Source organism: Cnephaeus nilssonii (genome assembly GCF_951640355.1).
Source record: "Cnephaeus nilssonii genome assembly, chromosome: 16".
Taxonomy (NCBI): Eukaryota; Metazoa; Chordata; class Mammalia; order Chiroptera; family Vespertilionidae; genus Cnephaeus; species Cnephaeus nilssonii.
In genome coordinates, this window is record NC_137087.1 from 46,675,737 (window position 1) to 46,700,962 (window position 25,226).

The 25,226-nt window shown below is 49.1% G+C and overlaps 2 protein-coding genes across 4 annotated transcripts in view; one reads left to right on the forward strand and one right to left on the reverse strand.

Annotated features, from left to right (window-relative positions):
- The window catches only part of SLK (STE20 like kinase), a 53,632-nt gene extending 47,411 nt beyond the window's left edge, over positions 1-6,221 (forward strand). For both annotated transcript variants that reach the window (XM_079793681.1, XM_079793682.1), the window contains one exon: positions 2,712-6,221. In XM_079793681.1, coding sequence (XP_079649807.1) covers positions 2,712-2,858 — 147 coding nt within the window. In that variant the 3' untranslated portion in view covers positions 2,859-6,221. The remainder of the gene's footprint in view (positions 1-2,711) is intronic.
- Positions 6,222-6,339: 118 nt separating this feature from the next.
- Positions 6,340-25,226, reverse strand: part of COL17A1 (collagen type XVII alpha 1 chain) — a 50,206-nt gene continuing 31,319 nt past the window's right edge. Inside the window, exons 28-54 of one of the 2 annotated variants that reach the window (XM_079793680.1) lie at positions 25,074-25,109; positions 24,149-24,211; positions 22,789-22,824; positions 22,466-22,537; positions 21,695-21,721; positions 20,985-21,020; positions 20,369-20,404; positions 20,019-20,099; positions 18,801-18,836; positions 18,277-18,354; positions 17,294-17,347; positions 17,111-17,152; positions 15,605-15,628; positions 15,442-15,507; positions 15,110-15,142; positions 14,474-14,599; positions 13,792-13,929; positions 13,227-13,298; positions 12,722-12,862; positions 12,000-12,089; positions 11,787-11,897; positions 11,143-11,289; positions 10,593-10,901; positions 9,962-10,099; positions 9,681-9,743; positions 9,455-9,535; positions 6,340-9,123 (exon numbers count right to left, since the gene is read on the reverse strand). In XM_079793680.1, the coding sequence (XP_079649806.1) occupies positions 9,071-9,123; positions 9,455-9,535; positions 9,681-9,743; positions 9,962-10,099; positions 10,593-10,901; positions 11,143-11,289; positions 11,787-11,897; positions 12,000-12,089; positions 12,722-12,862; positions 13,227-13,298; positions 13,792-13,929; positions 14,474-14,599; positions 15,110-15,142; positions 15,442-15,507; positions 15,605-15,628; positions 17,111-17,152; positions 17,294-17,347; positions 18,277-18,354; positions 18,801-18,836; positions 20,019-20,099; positions 20,369-20,404; positions 20,985-21,020; positions 21,695-21,721; positions 22,466-22,537; positions 22,789-22,824; positions 24,149-24,211; positions 25,074-25,109 (2,189 nt within the window). In that variant the 3' untranslated portion in view covers positions 6,340-9,070. Of the gene's footprint in view, positions 9,536-9,680; positions 9,744-9,961; positions 10,100-10,592; positions 10,902-11,142; positions 11,290-11,786; positions 11,898-11,999; positions 12,090-12,721; positions 12,863-13,226; positions 13,299-13,791; positions 13,930-14,473; positions 14,600-15,109; positions 15,143-15,441; positions 15,508-15,604; positions 15,629-17,110; positions 17,153-17,293; positions 17,348-18,276; positions 18,355-18,800; positions 18,837-20,018; positions 20,100-20,368; positions 20,405-20,984; positions 21,021-21,694; positions 21,722-22,465; positions 22,538-22,788; positions 22,825-24,148; positions 24,212-25,073; positions 25,110-25,226 lie in introns of both variants that reach the window. The other variant, XM_079793679.1, reaches the window with a different exon arrangement.

A 25,226-nucleotide genomic window follows, 5' to 3' on the forward strand; every position in this document is an offset into this window, starting at 1 on the left:
TCACCTTTTCTTTGTCATCCAGGCACCTGAAGTGTAGACATTCCCAGTTTTACATCCTTAGCTCTGTCCTTTATCTTGATGATCTCGTAGCTAGTCATGGCTTAAACTGTTGCATATTTAAGGACAATCCCAAAACTTGTATAGTAGGGGTTGTATAGAGCACAAATTCTGTAAAGTCATACAGATCTGGATTCAAATATCAGTGTTGACACTGATTAATTTTGTTATTTAACATTTCTAAGTCTAGTTCTCCTTATTTGTAAAATTTATCTTAGTGGGGTTAAGACAGTTAAAAGAAGTGCTGCGTGCACAGCAGTAGTCCCAGTACTTGAGTGTGGTCAGGGTTCAATGAATGGTTATTATTGCTACTATTGTTTATTGTTTTATTATTATTGGTTCATTCTCAGAGCTCTCATTTTCCACCTTGATGTTCCATTCCTCATTTCATTCAGGCCTCTGTTCCAATATCATTTCATCAAAGGTTCTTTTTTAGATCGCTATATAGAAAATAGACTCCATGCCCACCTCAAACACACTCTATCCCTTCACCTTTCTTTGTTTTTCGTCATAGCATTCATCACCACCAGATACATTTGTTTATTGTTTGTCTTCTCTCACAAGAATGTAGGCTCCTTGAAAGCAAGGACATTATTGCTTTGGTCACTGGTACATCCCTAACTTTTAGAATAGTTCCTGCACATTATAATGGTCATTGCATACCTGTTGAATGTTGACTAAAGATTGTAAACTCGGTGGAGATAAAACTAAACTTAACATCCTTTTTTCTTCATCTATGTGTCACCCTTTCCCTCTCTCTCTAGTCCCTTCACCAACAGATATTCTTTCCGCATTCCTGTTCTCTTGCCGTCTAGGCTAAAAACCGGAATTATTTTTCATTTCCATGATACCCTACATTAAATCATAATATTTCTCTTTTTCATAGTATCATCTTACTACTTGCTTAACATTGTTCAATAATATCCTAATGGGCTTTCCAGTCTCTAGCTCCTTTTCTTTTTTCCTACTTGCCTACCATCACCAGAATATTTACCCTCAAGAACATTTCTGATACTGTCATAGTGGTACTGATAAATCTTTAGTTCTTTCAGAAATACATGTAAATACCTCACTCTGACTTAAAAAAAAAATCCTGACCTGAGGATATTTCTTCCATTGATTTTTTTCAATGGAAGGGAGGGTGAAGGGGAGGAGAGAGAGAAAGAAACATCAATGTGTGAGAGAGAAACATCAATGTGAGAGAGACCCATCAATTGGTTGTCTTCCCCACGTTCCTGAACCTGGGATCAGGTATTAAACCTGTGACCCTTCGGTCCACAGACTGATGCTCTAATCACTGAGAAAACCGGCCAGGGCTCAGTATGACTTTTAAGCCTTCATAGTGCCACATATTGGCCACAATCAACCTTTCTAGCTTCATCTTCCATTAACCACTTTGATCCCAGGTTCTGTTCCAGTAGCCTATGTAATAAAAGCCTACTATGCTAAGTGTCCAGTCGTCCAGTCATCCATTCAACCAATCGAAGTGTAATATGCTAATGATATGCTAAGGCCACTCAACCACTTGCTATGACATGCACTGACCACCAGGGGACAGACAGTTGACCGGTCAACCAGTCACTGTGACATGCACTGACCACCAGGGGGCAGAAGCTCTGACCTGTAAGATAGCTTGCTGCTGGAGTCCGGTCAATCAGGACTGAGCGAAACAGGCTGGACATGCCCTGGAGCCTGCCTGCAGTCCCTCTCTGGCTGGCCAACCTCCTGCTTCCCTCCCCAGCCCTGATCGTACACCGGTGGGGGTCCCTAGGCCTGGCCTGTGCCCTCTCACAATCCAGTACCCCTTGGGGAATTGTGGTTGGAGAGCTGGTTTCGGCCTGGCCCCCACTGGTGCACGAATTCATGCACCAGGCCTCTAATAGGGTATAATCACCATTATTCAAACCATTTTTGCAGTTTCCTGCCTTTGCATTGTTTCAGCTTTCTTTGTCTGGCATGCCTTCCCCATCCTGTCTATTAATTTCTTACCTTGACTTCAAGACTAAATTCATGTTTCATTTCTTCTGAGAAACCTTGTGTCCCTCCATCTTCTATACTTTGATTGTACCTCTGTAGCAGCACTTTATCCCTGAATCACTTTTCTGCAAAGTCATTGATACCTCAGATATTTGTCAAGCACTTATATTTGCTCTGTATTATGGGGATATAATGTTGAATCTGATTTAGGTTTTAACTTTAAACAGTTTATAGTCCAGTGTGGTAGAAAAAACATGCACATGAATAATCAAAATAAAAAATAGAAAATGGTAAGTCCAAATGGGAATCACAGATAATAGTAGGTGCCATCTATTGAGTACAAGTATGTGTTAAGTACATCATCATCACATTTAATCCTCACACAGCAACCCAGTGAGGTGTAGGTGGTGCTTTCCCTATTTATAGCAGAAGAATGAAATGATTCTGTACGATAGAGAAGTTAAGTAATTGACCCAAGTTAGCCATTAGTATGGCTGAGCCAAGACTTAATTGAGCCTAGGGCTGTGCACAGCCTTTGATCCTAACTACTGAGCAGTCTGTTCTTCCGTAGATAATATACAGAGAATGTGTTTGGGGCAAATAGTTTTATCTTGGCCACCAGAGTAAATTCTGTTTGAAATACCAGTACATAATTTCCTTTTCCCTTCCTTTTTAAGACACTGGAAGAAGAATTTGCCAGGAAACTGCAGGAACAGGAAGTGTTCTTTAAAATGACTGGGGAGTCTGAATGCCTTAACCCATCAACACAGAGCCGAATTTCCAAATTCTATCCTGTCCCTAGCTTGCATTCCACTGGATCGTAACAATGGGAAGTATTCTGTGGTCTAGTTTGGCTTTTGAAATATGTCATTTTTTCTCTTCATCTTCTGCCACAGTCTACATTAGAGAGTGCACGAAGACAATCACCTGCCTCACCTTCTAGAAGTTTTTTTGTTTGTCTTGTTTATTTAGCAAAGATGAAGGGAAAGGAACTAAGACAGATGCTGGGCCATGTTGGCATAGAAGCATTTTGCAGTAATTCCCTAAGGTGATTTTGTATACTAGTATTAATCTTAAACATTGTGTTCTTTAGTTGCTGTTACCTAAAAAAACTTTTAGAGATATAATGTTTAAAGTTATTTTAAAAAACCTGTTATGTCACTGAGTATTAGTAAATATCTTTGGAACTCTGCTGTAGAGAGTTGGAATAATTTTCTTTTGGTGAATCAGCTCTCATGAAAAAGCTCTGAGTTGCTCAAAATATAATACTGATTTATTAAATCAATTTTATCTTTAAATATCAACAAACTCTTTTAAAAGAGAAAAATTATTTCAGTAATCTAATATAATTATCTGTTTAGGCCTGAGCTAGTATTCAAGGGTGCTGGGTTTATTAAGATAGTGCCTAAAACACTAAATTTCAATTGAATCTAAAATAGGATTTTCTTTTCTGATTCAACAGGGACAAAAACATCCTTAGCATTAAGCATTATTGTTTTTTAAATCTTGGTTCTATTACCATTTGATAAAAATTTTCATCCTAAACATGTTGTTCAAGGTTGGAAATATGAAAGAAAAAAAAAAAAAAGAACTCTTAGATGTCCAAATTGGAAATGTATTACTCACCAAATTAAAAAATATATATAGATTTAGCTCTCCCAGCTTATTTTTTAAAATAATACATGAGCTAGTTAAATGACTTCTCCCATCTCAGCAAATTCTGTTCATTGAAAACTGTCAGAGGCCTTCTGGCTCTGAGTTACGTATTTTCTGAAATTGATTTTAAAAGAGGCATTTATTCAGAATACTTTTTAAAAAAATTAAGTAAAATATTTAGGCAAATGTTGGAAATGACTTAGTTGTTTTGAAATAGTCATTTATATTTTGGTTTTATTTTGTTCTATGCTTAAATTATTTGATTTGAGTGGGAAAAGCCTGAAACCTTTATCCATGTGGTTGCTGATACGTATAATTATTAATGAAATGCTCACTCTTAGTCCCTCTTGAGGCTTAGAATTTCAAGCACGTGTCAGGTCAAACAGTATTGTGAACTGTACTGTGATGTGTGACACAGTAAGTGATGCTGCCTGCCATTTGCAACCTTTTCTCTTTTAAGAGCACCAGGTACCAAATTGTACAAGTTTCAGTTTTTGTTACATTACATTTGATGCTGATGAAAATTTAAATGTAACTGTGGGAACACTTATTAAGGAAATGTAAATATCTGTAGCACTTTCTTGCAGTTAATTTGAAAACTTTGAATGCTGAACCTTATTTTGTCCGTGGTTTAGATTTAAATGCATGTATGATTTTCATTTTGTAATTGTTTTGACAAGCATAATTTACTTGGACAACTTTGTGGGTAGCCTTAACTTCTGGCCAAGTTTGTTTTTATATATAAAAATATATATATACATATATATTATGTATGGTTGTAAATTCATACATTTATCACATGAATGTGTTACTGTATACAAAACTCCTTTAATGCTTTATTCTCAAATGCTGGGTTGAAAAATGTTTTGAAAGCCTTTTAAAATATATATCTTTATAAAGTAATATTCAGGATGATGGAAATTGTTTATATTATGATAAAAATGACAGTATAAAGTTACTCAGTGTATTTAATGACTTATTTTAAGAGGGAAAGAGGAGGAAGGCTCTCCTTGAAATCTTCAGTGGACATTTTTTCAGTATCATTTAAATTATATTCTGTATGCTAAAGAGTTTGTGGCACATAATTAATTTGGTCTGAATATTTGATTCTTTTTATTCCTTTTAACTTGATATTCAGAGTATTGAGTAAAGGAAAGAGGCTCAGAGTAGAACGGTTGACACTCTGGTAAGTTTATTTGCAACTGTTGGTATCTCCCTTAAAACTGCCCTTTGGATTCAGTATTAATGCTTGAGTCTTCTTTCAAATATGACCATATTCATGTGTCCGCAGGACTACAGAGTGATACATATATAGAGCTGAAACATTCATTTTAATACTTAACTGTTTTGTTACAGAATATGCTGTTTGTACCCATCCCTGCCCATTTCTTCTAGGCCCTGTATTCAAATAGATAATAGTGATCTTTCTTTGTTGCATGTAGTGTAGATGGGCAGTGGGGGAGGGGCACAGACTTCTTTGAAATCAAAGAATGCAGTCAAATCCACTCCTGATTTGGATGTTGTTGCTGTGGCAGAATGTGCTGTGAAATGCATAAAAGAACTTCTTCATATGTGTACCCTAATTGCTCACCCTCCCCTCTTCTCCCTGTGTGCTGTGGACACACCAGACCGCCACCTTTCTGCAGGTCTGGCTCTTAGAGCTCGTTGCACCAGGCTGCCTTTCCTAGTCCTGTCAATCCATAGTTGAGTGTGAATTGCTGAATTAGCTGCTATATTATGTGGAGTCACAATTAAGCTTTTTCTTACCCTTTTCTATGGGGAAGCTATAGGGTGGGTCAGGAGGAAATTGAGTGCTTATACTTTGCTGAAAATATTAGAACTTTCCTCTAACAGGATACAGCAAATTGTAGTTAAATATAAACCAGAACCAGAGCTACCTCTAAGTGTTTCCTCAAGCACAAAGCTCTCAGGCATATGAGACCCACTTTAATGGAGGGTCTCTGATTTCTCAAGCATCAGCGAGTTTCAGAAGCAACTGTCTTTTGTATTCTAGGTTCCCTTGTAACTACACACTTTTTCCCATTCCACACTGTGCTTAAATGACAGTCTCTTCTGAGAAGCCAAATTCTGTCAAATGATTAGCTAGAGATAGTGTTGATTAAAGGAAACCTAGAACTGAGGTGAAAGGGGAGAGTTAGTTCTAGTGCTAATAGTCTTCTGATTAAATAAATCAATTCTTTTCTGGGAAATGTTCTTTTATGGGAAATGGGATATTTTAAATGCTTAAGTTTAAGGCACAACAGTTAATGCCTCTGTTGTTACCTTTCTGTGGCTGACATGGTTTTGATATAGCTTTACACTTTCTGCTACTAAGCTTCGGGTAGAATGTTATACCAGTTTTAAATGTTGGCTGCAGCTTTTTGTGATCCTTCTTTGATTTGCAGTGTAATAACTTCACAAACTAAATTTTCAGAATTTTGTTTCAGATTATGCCTCTTGTCTACTTGGGAGTAATTTGTCTTTTCAATCATGGGATTGACAAATGAAAAATAAAGTTGTTTCTTAATCTATGTTGAGAAAGCAGTCTTTTTATTGAGAACCGTTGAAACAGGCTTGTCATACGTGAGAACAGTATGCAGCTTTTTTGGGGCCTACATTTTTAACCTTTTGCACTCGGATGTCGAGTGTGACTCGACATGGTTAGCATTAGAATAAAGGAATCGAGAAAAGCAAGCGAGTGCAAAGGGTTAACACCTGCAGTCCTTTAGGTCTTCTGGCCTTTCAGACTTATTAGAGGTGCTTAAAATATTTCCATCAACATATGTATATGTACATATTTTTTCTTTCCCCTTTTCCCCTTGGGATGGATTCTTTTTCTCACCAAACATTTCACAAGCCATATGACTTCACTTTTGCTAAAAATAACCTCTTTTTGTCATTGATATGTTCATGCAAGATTCAGTAGACACTAGGCAGTATCATTTGGTAAGTGTTCAGCTTGGCTGGAGGGAGGCAAAGCATGTCATTTTCTAATCCAGGAGTATCGTACATTATTGAGCTCATTCTTAACTTTTGTGTGTGTGTTTTTTAAAATAGAAACCAAAGAGGCTCAGAGTCATTGCCTTCCAGCTGAGGACATATCTGCCTGTTTTTTTCTGGGTCCTGTCCAGAGAAGGTAAGCAGGTTTGGACTTTCACCTAATTCACATGGTCTTAGGACTCTGTGGATAGTCAGCCTGCAGACTGAAGGGTCCCAGATTCAATTCCGGCCAAGGGCACATGCCCGGGTTGTAGGCTCGATCCCCAGTAGGAGGTGTGCAGGCAGCAGCCAATCAGTGGTTCTCTCCTATCACTGATGTTTCTATCTCTCCCTCTCCCTTCCTCTCTGAAATCAATAAAGAAATATATTTAAATAAAAAACACTAAATGGACTCAGACTTTAGGTAAGACTTTTTAGGTAAAACTAAAATATTAAAAAGGTACAATGTAGTCATTTATTATACAATAAGTTTTCATTAGGAAGTAAAAAGTTTGAAATTCTGAAGGCCTTCTGAACTCATTTTTTTAAAAGAATTCCTATATTGATTCACAGCAGGTAACTATCAGGATATGAAAAAGGCAAACAAGACCATATAGAATGTTTGGTGCTTGACTGGTGGATGCTGCTAGCAGTTGTTTGATATAGTGGAATTAAGTGTTGTGTTTTCCCCCAGGATAATATGTCAGATACTCAGTAGAGGCCACGTAAAAAATAAACGGTTCAGTCTTTTAGAAGAATAGAGGTGTAGAAGTAGATTTCATTTAACCCCACTTTAAATTATCCAGTAATCGAGCATCACAGTTTACAACAAATTTAAAAGTGGGCCAGTGGTCCTAACTGGTTGGCTCAGTGGATAGAGCGTTGGCCTGTGGACTGAAACGTCCTAGGTTCGATTCCGGTCAAGGGCATGTACCTCTGTTGCAGGCACATCCCCAGTAGGAGGTGTGCAGGAGGCAGCTGATCGATGTTTCTCATCGATGTTTCTAATTCTCTATCCCTCTCTCTTTCTCTCTGTAAAAAATCAAAGTATATTAAAAAAAAAAGTGGGCCAGCGGTAGCCTTGTCTGAATTTGCATTTCTGTGGGGCATTTGATGTTTGTGTGTTTTTCCTTAATAGGCGTTTTGATATTCCATATTACTTGTTCTGCCATTACAATTCCTATGCCCCAGGATTAATCACTACATTAGCTGAAAATAATCTTGTTACTCATCTGTTGCATATATGTTTATTTCAAGTAATTTATGCTTAGGGAAACTCTTCAAATGCTAGTTTCTAATTGCCCAAATTGAATTATTAATTCCAGATGAAGGTCTGCCTTTAATGATCTCAGTGATTAAACAAAATACCAGAAACTGTGTCCCAGAATATTGCGTTTGTAATAGTGTTAGAGTCAAACTCAAAATATCTTTTTTTCCCTTAACTTTGGTTAAATGGATCACATTACACGGATTAAAAAAGGAAAAAAAATCCTTTAATCGGAAATTTTACTTTTGAAATGACTTTTCATCTAATAGACCACATTAACATTTTTAGACATTGAAAAGTGCTTAAAACCAACTGCACCCAGTACCCAATGCCATTTGTTTAAGTGCAGAACAGGTGACATCCTGCCCCAGCAGTAGATATTCTATTTTCCCTCTCTCTTTCTCTTCTTGCCCCTTGCCCTTCTTTTTCTATTTGCTGCAGCCCAGTTCAGTACAACTAATCTATAAACTCTAGCATAGACCTATGGATATAGATTATAGCTACCATCAAACTTTCTAAGCAAGTGGGACTATCTGTAGTGAGAAATAACTGTGAGAAACCCCGTAGCCACCTTCAGGAGAAGTGAATTTCTTAACTTTTTCAGTTGCAAGAGTGGCTCCTTAGCCAACTGTTTTCTGTGACTAGAGAATGCGGAGTGAACAGGGGAGGAAGGAGCTGACAGCACAGCTTTATAGCATTAATCAGAATGCTCCCCCATTAAGTGTAACCCACCGGAAGGCGCCCCCTACCATCCCCATCTTCCATTTTCTGGGCTCATTTACAGGCAAAGCTCAAGGACTGCTGAGCCAACTCATATGGAACTGGCTTTCCTAGGTTAGGGCTTGGACTAACGTTAAAGAGGCCAAGGAGCTCACATCTAGATAGCAGAGAAGTGTGTCTGCTGCCACACACTGCAGCTACTCAAGTCTACCCAACGAAGCTGTTGCAGATGGGGTGTCTTTGAATCATTTATATATGCGTGTATTGTGTCAGACTGAAATAAGTGTGTAGTTGACTGGCTGTGCTGTATCAGTAGGCATTGAGACTCCAGCTTTCATCCTTTGGAGAGATTTTGACCTAAGCACCATAAGCCATTGCAAGAACTGGTCTGGGGGCTGTTCCACCAAGGGTAGCTCATGGCTTGGTGGCGATGCTTCTCCTTCTCCGCCCAACATAGACTTGGTCACCTGAAAGTTAGAAGATGAGGAGGAAGTTAAAAAACACCTTGTGGCCTGTGGGGACTTTAACGTGGGCAATTATGGCAACTGTGACTAAAAACTGGTTTGAAAGATAAACTCTTTTGTGAGACTGTCAGTTTGTTTAGATTGTTTACCCTCTTTCATTACCAGATTGGTTCCCTTTTCCTCCCTGCACTGGCACTCTCTTTCCTTTCTCCCCTGCCGGCTGTTTGACTGTTGTGCAGATTACATTGTTGGAGGGTCTGCCTTTAGTAATTCACATTGGCCTTAATTTTCCAGGCTTGCTGTGGAACAAATCTCTGTGGCGGTGGAGGCTTACCTTTGTCTCCTTTTTCGCCCTTGGGCCCTTGAGGGCCGGGTGGCCCAGGCCAGCCAGGTGGCCCAGCAGGGCCCCTCTCACCTAGGAGGAGAGATGGATGCTAAGTGAAGCCGTAGTGTGGGGCCCGGAGGAGCGGCAGAGCCCAGCATGGCGTTGGCAAGGGAGCTGCTTTTCAGCATGAGGTTGTTACACAGGATCCTGGTGGCCATGTCCTGCCACTACTTACCTCTGGGTCCTGAGATGCCCACCTCTCCCTTTTGCCCAGGGGGTCCTGGAATGGCTCCATGAGCTGCAAGGAGAAAAAACTGGCCTTAGACTAGCAGTCACCATGAAGCTGGGGAGATAAAGGGATTTGTTCACACACAGTGGGAAAGTTTGAACTTGTAAGAGGAAAAGTTTAGAATTTGTCAGATTTTTAGCATCTCAGTGTTAATAATGGGGTTTTCCAGGAGACTGGTTTCTGTGGAGCAAGGTACGGGTTGGGAAAACAAGCGGGGAGGCCCTTACTTCGGAAGAAGTCCATGAGGTCCTCAGTCACATTGCTGTAAGCAGAGAAGACCTTGCTGATGCCCGGGGGGCCCTGGGGCCCAGGCCGGCCTGGTGGGCCTTGAACGGTGTGGGCCAGCCCTTGCAGCAGGCCCTGACCTGTAAAGCATGAAAGTGTGGGCACACTTCACAGTGGGCGTACAGCACCCCTGACTGCCTAGCTCCCAACGCAGTTAGAGGAGGTGAAGTGACAGGAGGGAAAAGCGCTGCGGCTTCCTTGTCTTCCCTGTGCTGTGGCCTTTCATCAGAAGCCTTTTAGCCAACAACCTCCCCTCAGCCCCAGCAGAAACCGTCATAGTCGTAAGGACTTCTGAGGCCCACACAAGTTAGTGGGAGAGCAAAGCTCAGAGACCCCAATATTCTCCCTTCCCTGCAGTAGAGGTTCTGGTCTTGTCTGGGGCCCCTTGCACTAAGCTGACAGAATTAGGTTGGGGCTTCCTGTCTTCAGTCCCCGTCCTTCTGACTCCAGAATTGCTGGCCTCACAACCTGGGTGCTCCCAAATGAGAGGGTGAGTTTCTGCAGCCTAGATGGGGAAAGGCTCACGTGCTCCCGCGCCCTCCACAGCACTGAGGCCTAAGTGCCCCAACTTACGCTGCAAGCTCTCGGACACCCGGACAGCCAGCTCGTTGTAATCCAGACCTCCAGCAAAGCCAGCCCCGAACAGTCTGCTGTCACTGCCGTACAAGCCCCCTTCCGAGCCAAAGGCTCCCCCTTCACCCAGGGAGCCTCCGCTGGTTCCTCCTACGCCCATGGAAGAGCTGTAGGAGGTGCTCCTGCTGACGGACGAGCTGCTGCCCTGACTGTAGGAGCCATCCATGGACCCCAGGCGGCCGTCGCCAGGTGGTCCCCGGGGCCCAGGAGGGCCTGGGGGACCCACAATGAAGCTGCGCACATCAGGACCTGTGGGGAGGAAGCTGTGTGAGTGGGAGCTCAGGTCTGGGTGGAGAGAGAGAGTGGGAGTTAAGGGGGTCTCTCAGAGTCTCAACGCTCCTGAGCAGGATATGCACTCCAAGGCACTGGGCATTCTCTGACCAGTGCCTGTCATGTATTTGGCCTCCCAGGGTCCTTCACCTTCTCCCCGGACAGGGAGAAGCAAGGACGGGGAAGGGGCACAGAGGACAGCAGCATTGGGGGCACGCACTTGTCAGGTAGCTAATCAGTTCGCTCCGGAAGCTGTCGCTGTTTTCGGCTGCGTAGGTTGCCAGTGCTCCCGAGACACCCGGAGGCCCTCGAGGGCCCGGGGGACCCGGAGGGCCTGGTGGGCCTGGGATGGAGGACACGCCAGCAGCTGAGCAGGAGGCAAGAGAAAGAAAGGTCAGAGGTCGCCCTGTGAGAATGCTGAATTCCCAGCTCAGGGGCCCCTCTTGGGAAGGAGAGGACGAAGAGGGAATAATTGACACCAGAGCACCACCAGGGAATGACTGCCCTTGACTGGTCCTCCCTCTCCCAATCCTGAGTTGCATTCAACCCAGATCCTATCCTCTCCCCCTCAGCCCTCCTGCCCCTGAAGGCTGAACTCTGCCTGGCTCCTGATCATGGATGACACACTGGCTCATGAGCTGCCTGAGGGCAGTGCTGTGCCTGGGAGCACTGTCCCTCCCACTTTGCCCGCTGATGGGACAGACTGAGCACCTCAAAGCTCATATGTCCCTCTGCAGGGCCCCAGGGCCCAGCCCTGTACGTGCTGCAGGAGGACTTGGTAACTAAGTGGATTTAACTCCACAGCTGCCCTTATAAAAACCATGCAGCCCTCTGCCCTCCTCACCCCTGCTCCCCACTCCTTACTGTGCAAGTAAGATGAGAGGTCCTCCACGCTGATGCTGGACCACCCGTTGCCTGGGATCCCTGGTGGCCCAGGGGGACCTGGTGGCCCAACGATGCCTCTGAATTCAGATCCTGAGATGCCAAGGAAAAGCAAAGAGTTGGTCATGGCCGGGGCCAGGGAGCTCTGCCTTCCATCCCAAACCACTTGGACAGATGTCCCCTGCTCAGCCTTACCTTGCAACAAGGAGCGGAGCTCCTCATAGGATGTTCCCGGCAAGCCAGGGGGTCCTGGGGGGCCAGGAAGTCCAATGCTAATTCCAGAACCTGAGGAACAAAATCCCAAGTTGTGATGGATTCAGATCAGATAGGGAAGTCAGAAACACCTGTGAGAGGAAGCCAGACAAGCAATGTAACCAGAAGTGGGGGCAAGACAGGGAAGAGGCAGTCGGAAGGGACAGGCGGAGGAACGCAGATACAATCCGGGGTAATGATGCCAAGGAGGAGGGGCCCAGTCCTGGGAAGAGCATAGGTCATAAAGGCTCAGATCCATCCTGCCAGTGTGTGTGTACAGAGATGTGTGTATGGAGGTGTATGTGTATGTATGCAGAAGTGTGTGTGCAGAGAAGTGTGCGTGTGATTGTATGTATAGATATGTGTGTGTATAAAAGTGTACATGTGAGGTGTGTTGGTATAGAGAAGTGTGTGTGGGTATGTTGTGTCTATAGAGAAGTGTGGGAGTCATGTGCAAATTCCATGCAGGACGGTGCCCAAGACACTCATTTTGGTTTCCCTCACCAGGCTCTCTGACCTGTTCTGCGGCCTCGGTTTAGAATAGCTCTGAATGCCACTCACTCCCTCTGGGTCTGTGCAGCCGGGCAGGAGAGGGTCATGGGCCATTTCAAGGAAGGTCAGCCTGAACTCCTGACCACCCTGGCCTGCAAAGGACAGATACTCACTCGACATGTAGCTGAGAATGCGGCTGCTCAGCTCTGCGTAGTCCAAAGACTGGAGGGACCAATCTCCACCGGCTCCTGGTGGCCCTGGGGGGCCCCGAGGGCCCATCAGGTACTGCTGTAGATACTGACGCACGTCGTCCCCTGAAAGGAAAGGGTGTGGTAGCATCACCTGGGCCATGGGACAGTGTGGTCTCCCCGCACAGACTGGCTGTTAGGTGTGAGCCCTGGTTCTCAGGCCCACGGTGGGCGGGGGGGGGGGGGGGGGGAATCTGTAAGCTCCCAGGTATCTGAGGGGCCGCTGCCCGTTGCCTGGCACTGGAAGCCAGGAGATTTGCTGCCTCCTTCCCGTCAGTGGTTGGGAGCAGTGAGGGAGTGGCTCCTTGTCCTGAAGGACCACCTCCCCTTTGCAGCCCTCACAAGGCTCAAGAGGGACAAGATGCGCCTGACAAGGGCGGTCAGGAGAAGGCAAAGGGGCTCCCACATCCAGCCCCTGCAAGAGACTCACGCTGCAGTGCAGCCAGGATGTCTTCAGAAGTGATGGAGGCAGCCGACAACGAGCTGATGCTGTACCCGGAAGCTGTCGGGAAGGGAAGCTGGGGTTACCTGCGTATCTGTACTGAAGCAGTACCCCCATGACTCCAGAATCACAGACTGGTCAACGGGCTGTTTCCACTTGGGGGAGATGAACCAAGGGGGCGCATTAGGAGGTTGTTTTTAAAGCATGAAAAGGTGGTGGAAGGTTGTTACTTTGATTTTGTTGGGTAAACGCAGTTTGCTATGGAGGTGCTTTAGCCTAAGGCCTACGAGATCCCGCCAGCCCGTAGGATCCCATTTCACATATTTAGGACACGGCCCTCAGCCGCAAGAAGGCTCACTGAACACGGCGATGCAGCCTTTCTTCATCTGAGCAAAGCCTTTTGAAGCTGCGCCAGGGGGCCTGATTACCCTGGGGTCAGATTTGAATGTCAGGTTCAGAAGAAAGGCAAAGCCAACACAAGTTAAGAGACAAGGCTCTGGGAACAACAGTGAGCCCTGGGAGAAGGGTCATTTCAGGGGTGGGAGAGGCTTACTCTGTAAGTAGCTCACGACGAGGCTTGCCAGCTCTGAGTAGTCGAAAGTCTCACCAGTGATGGTGGTGACAGGCCCGGGGGGACCAGGTGGGCCTGGCGGACCCTGAACTCCAGAGAGGTAAGACCTAACACTGTCACCTGCCAACAAACAAAGCAAAGTCAAGCCTGTCCCCGGGTGGGCATGTGCTTCCCGTGGAGGTGACCTGAAGCGCCGGATGAAATGCCTACCACACCCCACACTCGGGCCCAAGGCAGAGCAAGCAGGGAGCCTCGATGTCCCCTTACAGATAAACTGAGGCAGTGGCCTCGGCGGGCCAGGGGGTGCTCGGGGGCTGTGGACCAACAAGACTCTTCAGCCACTCATTTAGCAAAGCTCTGTTGCCCACATTTGTGGAAATCACATCCGTGGGGAGTTCAGGGATGGGGTCGGGAATAAACACATGTGAAAGTGAGTGTGTAGCTGTGTATGCATGTGGACAAGCGTGTGGGTGTGTGAGTGTCATGTGTGTGGGCAGCTAGCAGACAGGAGCTCATGGACGTGCTGTCTCGCATGCAGGGGTGGAAGACCTGGGCCTGGCCATACAGACGGCCGACCTCCAACACAGATGTGCATGCAGTTGCGCACACCCATGCACACATGCACACGTGCACAAACATACTGCCCGACTGGGCCGGCACTCACTCTGCATGTACTCAGAGATGTACTGCTGAACCTCCAGGCCAGAGCTGCTGAGGGAGCCTGGAGGCCCAGGCGGTCCAGGGGGGCCTGGGGGGCCCTGCATGAACATGGTGCCAGATGATGATCCCCCTGGAAGAAAGAAAGCCTGAGCTGATTTCTCCACCTTAGGGGCAGGCAAAGGGGCCAGGCACTGCTCCCACCAGCTGGAGGGAGGGTCTTGCCCAGAAGAAAGGACAGTGGCAAAGAGAAGGCTCCCCAGAAGGAGAGGGTAGGAGTGCCTGCAGCAGCCACTGTCTGCAAGGGGCACAGAGATGGGAGCTCTCCAGGCCAAACCCTCACTCCTCTCTGGGCAGCCTGCTCACCACCCCACAGTATCCCTCATCTGAACACCCCCAGCTCCCAGGGCCTGTTCTATCTCCATCTCTTGTCATTGGCATTGTTAGTCACCTTTACACACAGGGGTTCTTCCCTCCTGCCCCACTAACATGTAACCTTAAGGCAGCTCAGAGATCCTAGCGTGTGGAGAAAGTGCCTAATCAACATTGAATCGTGGCTGAATGAATGAATGAATCCATGTCCTCACTGGCAATGATCAGCCTTGAAGAAGGGGAAAGGAACTTCGTCACCTTTGGTTCTTACCTTGAGAGGAACCAACAGAAATTCCAGGATCACCTGGAATCCAAAACGAGAAGCCCTTTTTACATCACCTCCGCCAGGAAGCCTTCCTTGGTTAAGCCCAACCACACCTATCAGCATGTGGCTCAACAGTTGTCTCATGCCTCTGTTTCCTCAATGATACCACAAGCTCCCTTTGGGCAGAGACTGTGTGTGTCCTCACATCCTCCTCCCTTCCTCCCTCCAGCTTCTCCTTTCTTCCCCTCAAGGCTTTAGCACCAATAAATATATGCTGGTCACTCTTTGGGCTCTGGGAGCCAGCTCCTCACTGCCTTCTTGGCTGGTCCCTTACTGACCTTTGTCACCTTTGGGTCCCGGTGGGCCTGGTGGTCCCTGCAGGTTGAATCCCAGAGAACTGGAACCTGGAAGCCAACACCATACACAGTGCAGTCAGCCAGGGCTGGGAGAGGCTTTAGCCAGAGCCTGCACTGGGGGTGGGGGCGAGGCCTGAGCACTTACCTGAGGTTGAGAACCCTGGGAGGCCTGAGGAACACAGTGAGAGTGGACAGTCAGTACCTAGAGTAGCATACACATGCACACACACACACCCACCCATACCCACGAGCACAGTCAGTACCTAGAGTGGTACACACACACACATACCCACGAGCACAGTCAGTACCTAGAGTAGAACACACACACCCACGAGCACAGTCAGTACCTAGAGTAGTACACACACACACACACCCATACCCACGAGCACAGTCAGTACCTAGAGTAGTATACACACACACACACACACACACACACACACACACACACACCCATACCCACGAGCACAGTCAGTACCTAGAGTAGTATACACACCCATACCCACGAGCACAGTCAGTACCTAGAGTAGTATACACACCCATACCCATGAGCACAGTCAGTACCTAGAGTAGTATACACACACATACCCACGAGCACAGTCAGTACCTAGAGTAGTACACACACACACAGACACATACCCATGAGCACAGTCAGTACCTAGAGTAGTACACACACACACACACATACCCATGAGCACAGTCAGTACCTAGAGTAGTATACACACCCATACCCACGAGCACAGTCAGTACCTAGAGTAGTACACACACACACACCCATACCCACGAGCACAGTCAGTACCTAGAGTAGTATACACACCCATACCCACGAGCACAGTCAGTACCTAGAGTAGTATACACACCGATACCCATGAGCACAGTCAGTACCTAGAGTAGTATACACACACATACCCACGAGCACAGTCAGTACCTAGAGTAGTACACACACACACAGACACATACCCATGAGCACAGTCAGTACCTAGAGTAGTACACACACACACACACATACCCATGAGCACAGTCAGTACCTAGAGTAGTACACACACACACACACACACACACAGACACATACCCATGAGCACAGTCAGTACCTAGAGTAGTACACACACACACACACACATACCCACGAGCACAGTCAGCACCTAGAGTAGTACACACACACACGCACACACACATACGCACACGCACATGGGTTCTCAGTCACTCATAGAGACACACACTAATCTCTGGTCAAAGGCTCTTGGAACGCCAGCTTTTGCCACCCCCAACCCCAGGTTTTGTTTGATGCCAGTTCTGCTCTACCTTGGTGTCCTCAGGGGCCTGGAGGGCCCAAGGGAAGGAGGCTCAGAGTTGTGAGATACATATGAGCCAGACATTGTGAATTCAAAGGGCCCATGGGGAGGGGGTGGGGCTCCAGGGCTGGGACAGACATGGCTTGGGGCTCCCCCTGCCTCTCCTCCCACCAGGCCAATGCAGAGGCAGGAATCCTGTGTAAAGCTTCTGACCATGCCTCCCCCCACCCCATGCTCCAGGGATATGGCAAGAGAATGAAGAAATGCCCCAGCTCATCAAGCCTCATCCAAACTCTCCTGGCCACCAGCTGGGCATGCTGGGCACATACAGGCTCCTGTACTCCCTACGACACGGCTCTCACCTTGGTCTCCTTTGGGGCCTCGGGGGCCTGGAGTGGAAGGTCCTGCAGGAGAGAGTGAGGAAAGGCAATGCTGAACTTACAGAGCCGATCCTGCCCCAGGAGCAGGGCCTGCTTCCTCACTAAGTGCCCAGCTTCCCGGTGCCCCGCGATTCCCCACCTTCAAAAGACCCCTGAGATGCTCACCTGGTGGCCCAGGTGGTCCAGGTGGGCCCGGGGGACCTCGTAAATCAAGACCCTCTGTAGGGAGAAGAAAACGGAAATGAGCAAAAGCTGACACAGGGGTGCTTTCCACCAGTTTCTCCCCTCACCAGGATCATCAGTGCCAGGCACCCTGGGCTACATGCATACCCACACACCAGACCCCCTCTGCTGTGGGCAGGGCAGGGCTACAGTCAAACTCCCTGATAGCTCATATGGGTGCAGCAAGTGCTAGGCAAGAACATGGCTTCAGTTCGGAGAGCCCGAGTTCAAACCTCTGCTCCACCACTTCTAGCTGGTGACTTGGGGCAAGTTCTCAATATTTGCCAGCAACAGCTTCCTCCTCTGTAAACCAGAGGCACGTGGCCTATAGCACAGGGCCCCGTGAGGACAGATGCCACGGCACAGGGGCCCCGGGAGGACTCGGCGGGATGCCACGGCACCATGTCCGGTACACATGACAGCTGGACCACGGTTGGCTGTCATCCTGGCTGTTCAGCTGTCTAGACACTCAGGTGCTGAGGTGGAGGCCCAGCAGCATCTCCACCTGGGCTCCTTAACGGACTTTGGGAACAGGAGGACCAGGAGTTCACCCTCCCAGGCCAGGCCTGAGGCTGAGAACCCTGGTCACTGCTCCCGTGAGAGGGGCTGCAGTACTGCTGCCAGCGACACCAGCCGTGTCTGGATCACTCGGAGGCCCTGCGTGACCCTGGAATCTGAGAACCTTTCTGACAGCTGCCCCATCCCCAGTGAATCACGCCCCCACCCTGGACCCCTAATGCTGACAAAGCCCCTGCTGTCCTCGGCTGGCACTGTGTTCCAGAGGACTGTCATCCTCACCCGCATCTGGGGCTCCGATGACTCACTGGTGCAGCTGCCACAGGCCCCAGTGTCCTGACCTCGCTGCCACCCGCCCCCCCGACCCCGGATCCCCTCCCTGCACCTGCCCGGGGTCAGGGGACACTCACGGGCAGAGAGGACTTCAGAGATGGAGCTGCTGCTGCTAATGAACGATTCACCAGCAAGTCCTTGCTCCCCTCGCGGGCCTGTGGGAGAGACAGAGTCAGGGTGGATGCCGCCAGCAGAAATGCCCCCCCGTGGCCGCTGCAGCCCAGGTGCCTGGGGCACGGCAGGCCAGAGCGTTGACTGCAAACAGGAGGAAGTGCACTGGCTTTCCCCGAGCCTGACTGTGTGTTTTGGTATTTGGAGAAGTCTCTGGACACCATAATCAGGGTCTGGTCACAAGAGGCCCGAGGCCAGTGAAAACAGCTAACCTTGACCAGGTGGCCACAGAGCCTCAATGCCCTGTCCGACCGACCCCGCCTTGCAGCGGAGGCTTCGCAAGGCTCTTGGTGAAGAACCATGTCAGCCCCTCTCCTCCTCCCCAAAAGCATGTCTGGCTTTATTTACAGACCGGGGCCCAAGTCCAGCCTGGGAAGGAAGCCCTCCCGACTGAGCCCACCAGGTGTGTGCTCTCTCAGGCGTGGCATACCTTGCTGTCCTGGGAGACCAGCTGGGCCAACAGGGCCTGGAAATGGGGTGGGAAGAAAAGGCTTTGTCACACCTCTAGGGTCCCAGTTCTAGGAAGAGCTGAAGACAGGGTGGGTCCTGGGTGCACACCTAGCTTCCTCACAAGGCATGGGACAGTGACCCAGAGAGGTCAGCTTGCACTGGGCCCCTGGATGGGCAGGACCGCCCCTCAGACACTGCTCTTCAACAGCGAGGGACTTCCACGCGCCCCAGTGCCCCCTCCCTCACTGGAGCTTATCAGGAGGGAAGGCTGGTCCATACCTGCCTTGGTCATGTTAACTCATGTATTTCCTTTACATGTGAACATTTTTAGATAATGGAAAAATAGAGTTGACCGTTGAACAACATGGGGGTTAGGGGCGCTGACTCTCTGTGCAGTTGAAAATTCGCATATAACGTTTGATTTCCCCAAAATTGTGACTACTAATAGCACACTGTTGACTGGAAGCCTTACCAATAAGTCAATTAACATTGTTTTATAGTTATATGTATGATATGCTATAGTCTTATAATAAAGTAAGCCAGAGACAAGAAAATGTTATTAAGAAAGTCATAAAGTTTGTTTGCAAGTTTTTTTCAAGTTGTCACAAATCTCCAAAAGAATGTTTGTGTATAAGTGGAACCTGCACAGTTCAAACGCTTCTATATATCAAAATAACAGGCTTTTGGGAAAAAATAGAAAATATCACCTATACATTTTTTTTTGGCATCTTGTAAAAATATTGTTGCAATTACAGAGCACACTTTATCGAGCATTCTGCTGTTTACAATAATACTATCATTCCATAATAACCTGCTTTTATGTCTTCATGTTTTTGTAGCAATTTCATTATGGTTGAACAATTTGGGGAAATTTTCTCCAAATAGATTCCTAGCATCTTTGTTGCCCTTGATGCATATTATCAAGTCGTTTTCTAAGAGGCAACTGCTTAGCTGCGCGACCTTAAGAAAGCGGTCTACGCGGAGCTGTGGGGTCTGGTGCAGCAAGGCCTGTGCAGTGCGTGGGATGCTGGCTGGTGTGTGATGAGGGCTCGCTAGCCTGTCTGGGGGGCTTTCTCAGCTCCTCCTCACGCTCCTCCCTTGGTTCCTATCCTGGGTTTCAGGTACTGAAACGCGGGTACTGTCAAATGCAACCCAGGCCTGCTGCTGATTTGGGAGCAAAGCAAGGAAACAGACTGACCTGGGGCACCTGGTGGTCCTGGGGGTCCCATGGCTCCAGGAGGTCCTGGTGGGCCTGGGACAGTGAGAGTCGACGACCCCTCTGGAAACAGAAGACACAGGCAACACTGAGCCCACTGTCCTGGCTCAGAGGTGCCGGGACCCAGGCTAGGCTGTGGGCCGGGCTGGGCCTTCGTCTCTTGTTCTCATTACTTCTAAACCCCGCCCACTGCCTCAGTGCTGACCGGAAGAGCCCAGCCCTGCATCCTGCCCAAGCATTGTGTCCTCAGACTGGTGCTTCTTGGAGGGTATTAGGGCAGAGCCTGGGCAGATGCCTGGTACATGGGAATGCACAGTCCAGGGCCTGCCTACCTGATGTCACGATTCCGCCTGGAGCTCCTGGTTCACCTGGGAGGGGAGGAAAAGGAGAGTGGTTGTTCCCAGGATCAATTTGTGACCCAGTCAATCATTTGCAAGGCCTCTGATTGCATTTGAGACCCACTCCTGGGCCTCTAACCTGCAGGCTAACGGCATTTTCATGAACTAAGGGGAGTGTGCAGGATGCATTAAGCACCAGTCTCTGCACGGACACACTGGAGGCCGGAGCATCCATCTTGGCCCACATTAGCTTTTGGAAGAAGCTGGGACTCCCCGAAGAGGCAGAGTTTGCCTTTCAGTGAGGCCGAAATGAGGCTGACTTGAGAGTCATTCCCACTCCCACTCTCTCTTCTCCCACAGTGGTGTCTCAGGATCTCACTGGGAACGGGCTTGGGCAGGAAAAGTACTGAGAGGTCCAAGGACAGAGGCTTCGGATTCAGGGCCTTGCTGATCAGTGCAGATCCCTGGCTCCCAGCCTCACCGCCACTAGATGCCACTGTTGATCCAGGCTCTGCCCAGACAGGGCTTCACTCCTGCCAACACCTCCCCCTCCCCTCCCCCAAAAATGACAGGTGAAAAGAAAGAAAATCTAGTTTGGAAAGTCACTTACCTCTAGCACCGGGTCGGCCGGCGGTTCCAGGAAGTCCTGATGTGATTGAAAACAAGTCAGTCAGGATAATGAAGGCCCAGCAATTTCCGACACCCTCTGTTGTGGCCAGCGCCCTGTCACTCAGCATGGCCACCATCGCTGACCGCACCCTGGAGACCTCCCTGGCTTTGCCTTGTGCTCCTGCCTAGCCTTTGTCTCCTGAACTCCACCAGGGAGCGTCTGCAGGGCGTCCCCGTGTGCTCAGCTTTTGGGGGACCTGCTGCTTGATTTCTTTTTACATCTTTGCTTAATTCCCTTTAGGGGTTGGGGCTGGGTGTGTGGTGCCAGTGCACATGGGCCCGACTATAGGGTGGACTTGGACGCCCAGGCTGTCTCAGAGAAACTGGGCCCCTCTGCACGGCGAGCTCCCACTCCTCCAGGCGATGGGATGTGGGCTGCCATGGGCCAGCCAACTTCTGGGCCTGAGCCGGAGGGGAGCAGGGCACAGGCAGGCAGAACGGGCACACGAGCGAACTCCATTTCTACCAGGATGCCGTTCTAGACTGCCCGGTGCGTGCTTTTCCTTCCTAAGGTGCTTCTCAAGCTTCACACCACAAGGTCTGAGCCCATTTTCACTGGGAGAGTGCGGGGAGGAGAGGAGACTCAAGGGCGCTGAGGAGAGGCATTGCTGGATGCTGGAAGGCTGGAATGGGAGTGACCCAGAGACTCACCCTGAGGTCCTTGGGGTCCCGTGAGACCTACGGAAAAGAAACACACGAGGGAGAGTTGAAGGGCTGAGGAGCCACACCCTCGGATGCAGGAGCCGGTGGGGTTGGTGGGGCAGCCAGACTCGGGGGTCCTCCCAGCACTGGCCTCGGCAGTGAAGTGACCCACTGCCCCCTCAGGCAGCGGTTCTCAGCCTGTTTGGGGTCACAGACCTCTGGCATCTGAGAGCCATGAACCCAGAAAACACACACTCACTGACCCCCTCATGATGCCCCCAGGCTCCCTTCTTGGGGCTCCCAACAAAGGAGCCAGGAGGCCTCCTGCTCCTCCCACCACTGATGAGCTGGCCCCTCCCAGCCTTCTCGGTGTTTTGATTTGCTTCTCCTGCAGCCCCGAGCATCTTGCTTCTGTTGGGCCTTCGTGGAGATGGCCTCTCATCAGACTGGTGGGCATTAGTGAGGGTCCAGGTATGGCCCGAAGGGAGGTGGGCCAAAGGGAAGGCTCTGAGGAGCAAGATGCTGAGGTGGTGTTAAACTCTGCCCCTTGTTTTCAACCCTTCCACCTTTCTCTTCCCAGTTGCCAGACTTGGTGACTCAGAGGTGTCAGGACACAGCCACCGGGCAAAGCCAAGTCAGCAGTTGTGTCAGTTACCTGCTGAGCTGCTGGAGGAAAATTGGACGAGACAGGCGCGCGCGCGCACACACACACACACACACACACTCACACACTCTCTCACACACACTCAGCAGGGTGTGGCTCCCTCTTCCCATGGTTACCTGGCTTCCCTGGGTCTCCGGAAGGTCCTGGTGGGCCTCGGATTCCAGGCATCCCTGTGAGACCTTGTTCACCTGGAGAGGATGACCAACGTGCAAATGTTTTCCTTCTGGGAACGCTGAACCTGCCAGCACCTCTGAGCGATGCCTTCTTAGGGTTTTACTGAGTGACTTGCAGGCAGGTGGGGAGGAGAAAGCTAATAAAACCCGGCTTTGTATGTTTCTATGTGGCGCGTGCCTCGTAGCTATGATTAGAAGGCGTGGGCAGGGCAGGGGGTGGGGGCAGGGGAGGCAGTGACAGTGAGGAGAGCCCATCAGTGACCAACCTCTTGGGCCTTGGTGTCCATCGGGGCCAGCAGGTCCTAGGAAAGCAGAACCACAGCTCATCAGTGACTCTGGGAGCTACGTCTGGGACTCCCTCCCTGTGCTGCCCATCAAGCTCACATCAAGCTGTCTCCCGGTGGGGAGCCCTTGGGCCCCTTCCATGGCCGCCCAATGTGGAAAAGCCCAGTCTGTCACGGCTTTCTCCCTGCCCTCTTCCCCCACACCAGTAACTTCCATCTTCCCGTTAAAACTGTTCGGTGACTCCCATTGCATCGCCAGGGCCCTGGGCAGGACTCGGCACACACCAGATGTGTGTTTCTTGGCTCAGTAAAGGCCGGACTCGTTTACTCCACGTCCTGGAAGTCGAGCTCCTCCAAGCTCTTGTCTCCTCCGCTCCAGTGAGGCCACCCTCCCTGAGGTCCTTCTGGGACCATGTCTTGCTTGTCCCATATCTGTCTTTCCTTACTATGTTATCATTTCTGCATGGAATTTTCCAAATTGACCATGATCAAAATCTTCTTGTACTTTTTAGGACAATATGGAATGCTGCCTCCTCTACCTTTCTGGGTGCAAGCAATCCTCCTACACTCTACCTCTAACGGCACTTGTCACCTCATACGGGCTTTATCTCCCCTCGAGGGAGGGGAAGCATCTTATTTGCCCAGCAAAGCATCCTGCATAGAATTGCACTTCCTAACAATTTCATATATATATTTCAGAGAGAAGTGACAGATAGAAACATCAATGATGAGAGAGAATCATTGATCTGCTGCCTCCTGCATGCCCCCGACTAGGGATCAAGCCCACAACCTAGGCATGTGCCCTGACTGGGAATCGAACTGTGACCTCCTGGTTTATAGGTCAATGCTCAACCACTGAGCCATACCAGCTGGGCAACAATTTCTTAAATGAATGAGAAGGTGAGTAAATCACATCCCCCATTGGTGGGGCTTAATCCCTCCTGGGACTTGTGCTAAACACCTGGCCCTTGGTCAGCTCCATGCCCCTGGATCTGGTTGTGAGACCAGCCCTGGGTTGTCAAGGCTATGTCTGGAATACAGAGGGTTCCAGAGGACCCTGGCGTTGCCTGTCCTCTCCAGGGACCCAAGTGGCTTGGGGACGGGGTGGGGGCCATGCCTTGCCCAGTCCCCCTGCCAGAGCAGTGAGAAACCCACAGAGACTGCTGCTCTCTGAGCCCCAGGAGGGATGTGCAGGCCCAGAAACAGCCTGTACACAGATCCTCTACCAGGGGGTGGGGGGTCAGAGAACAGGAGAGGTGGCTCTAGAAGGATCTCAACTCCAGAGCCATGATGACAACCGGAAGGGGTCAGACTTGCTGCATTCACTCCTCCGGACACTCACCCATTGCTCCTTTAGCTCCAGGCTCCCCGGCAGCACCAGGCGGACCTCTGGAGCCCGGCTCGCCTGCGAAGGAAATGGCCTAGCTGGTTGGAGGCTTTCAAGCTTTGCATCCTTGACCGTGGTAGAATGCTGTTTCCTCCCTGCCCACCTCCAAGCCTGCCACTTCCCCAACCAGATGAGCTTCGGGTACCAGAGAGGTTGGGGACACAGTGTCCACTTAGATTCTACAGTCAGGGCCACCCAGGCAGCAGGCATGAGCCTGGTCTGCAGCTGAGTGTGTCTGAGTCTTATTTCCTTGGCAACAGAGAGCAGCCCCTTGTCGCTAAAGTATCATTATTATTATTAACTAGAGGCCTGGTGCATGAAATTCGTCCCTAGGCCTGGCTGGGGAACAGGGCCAATTGGGACCTTCTGGCTGCCGGCCGGGGCCTTCCTTCATTCCGCCCCGCCCCCTGGTGGTCAGCACATGTCACAGCGAGCGATTGGTCTCCTGGTCGAACTCCCGTGGGGGGATAATTTGCATATTAGGCATATATATATATATATATATATATATATATATATATATATATATCTCCTTTTTAATCATGCAAGTTGGCAGGAGGTAAGTGGATGAGGGGGGACAAATGGTGTCAACTTTCTGCCACTTTGGGAAGAGCTTAATTTCCTCAACTGGATTCCCCAAAAGAACCAGTGACAATCCTAATTCCCTTTTCTGCCCCAGATGTTTACATCTGGCAAGCCTGATGCTGGCTTGTCTCCAGCCAGCGCTTCATGCCATTCGTCTGTGTTTTGTAGATTGCAAGTTCCCTGAAGTAGACAGAGATTCTGTCTCATACCTCTGTATTTTTTCCCCACCTCCAGGGCCCAGTAGATTTATAAAATGTCTTTCAATGATCAAAGTGGATTCCCATGTAGGACTGACCTGTGAGGCCTCGGGGTCCTTTCTCACCCTGGTCACCTAAAACAAACATGGGGTGGGGGGCAGGAAGCATCGGTCAGGAGCAAGGAAAGCATTCTCACCCCGTTAGAGGGACCCTGCTGCAGAACAGTTCTCCCTGTGCCTGCAAGCTGCTGT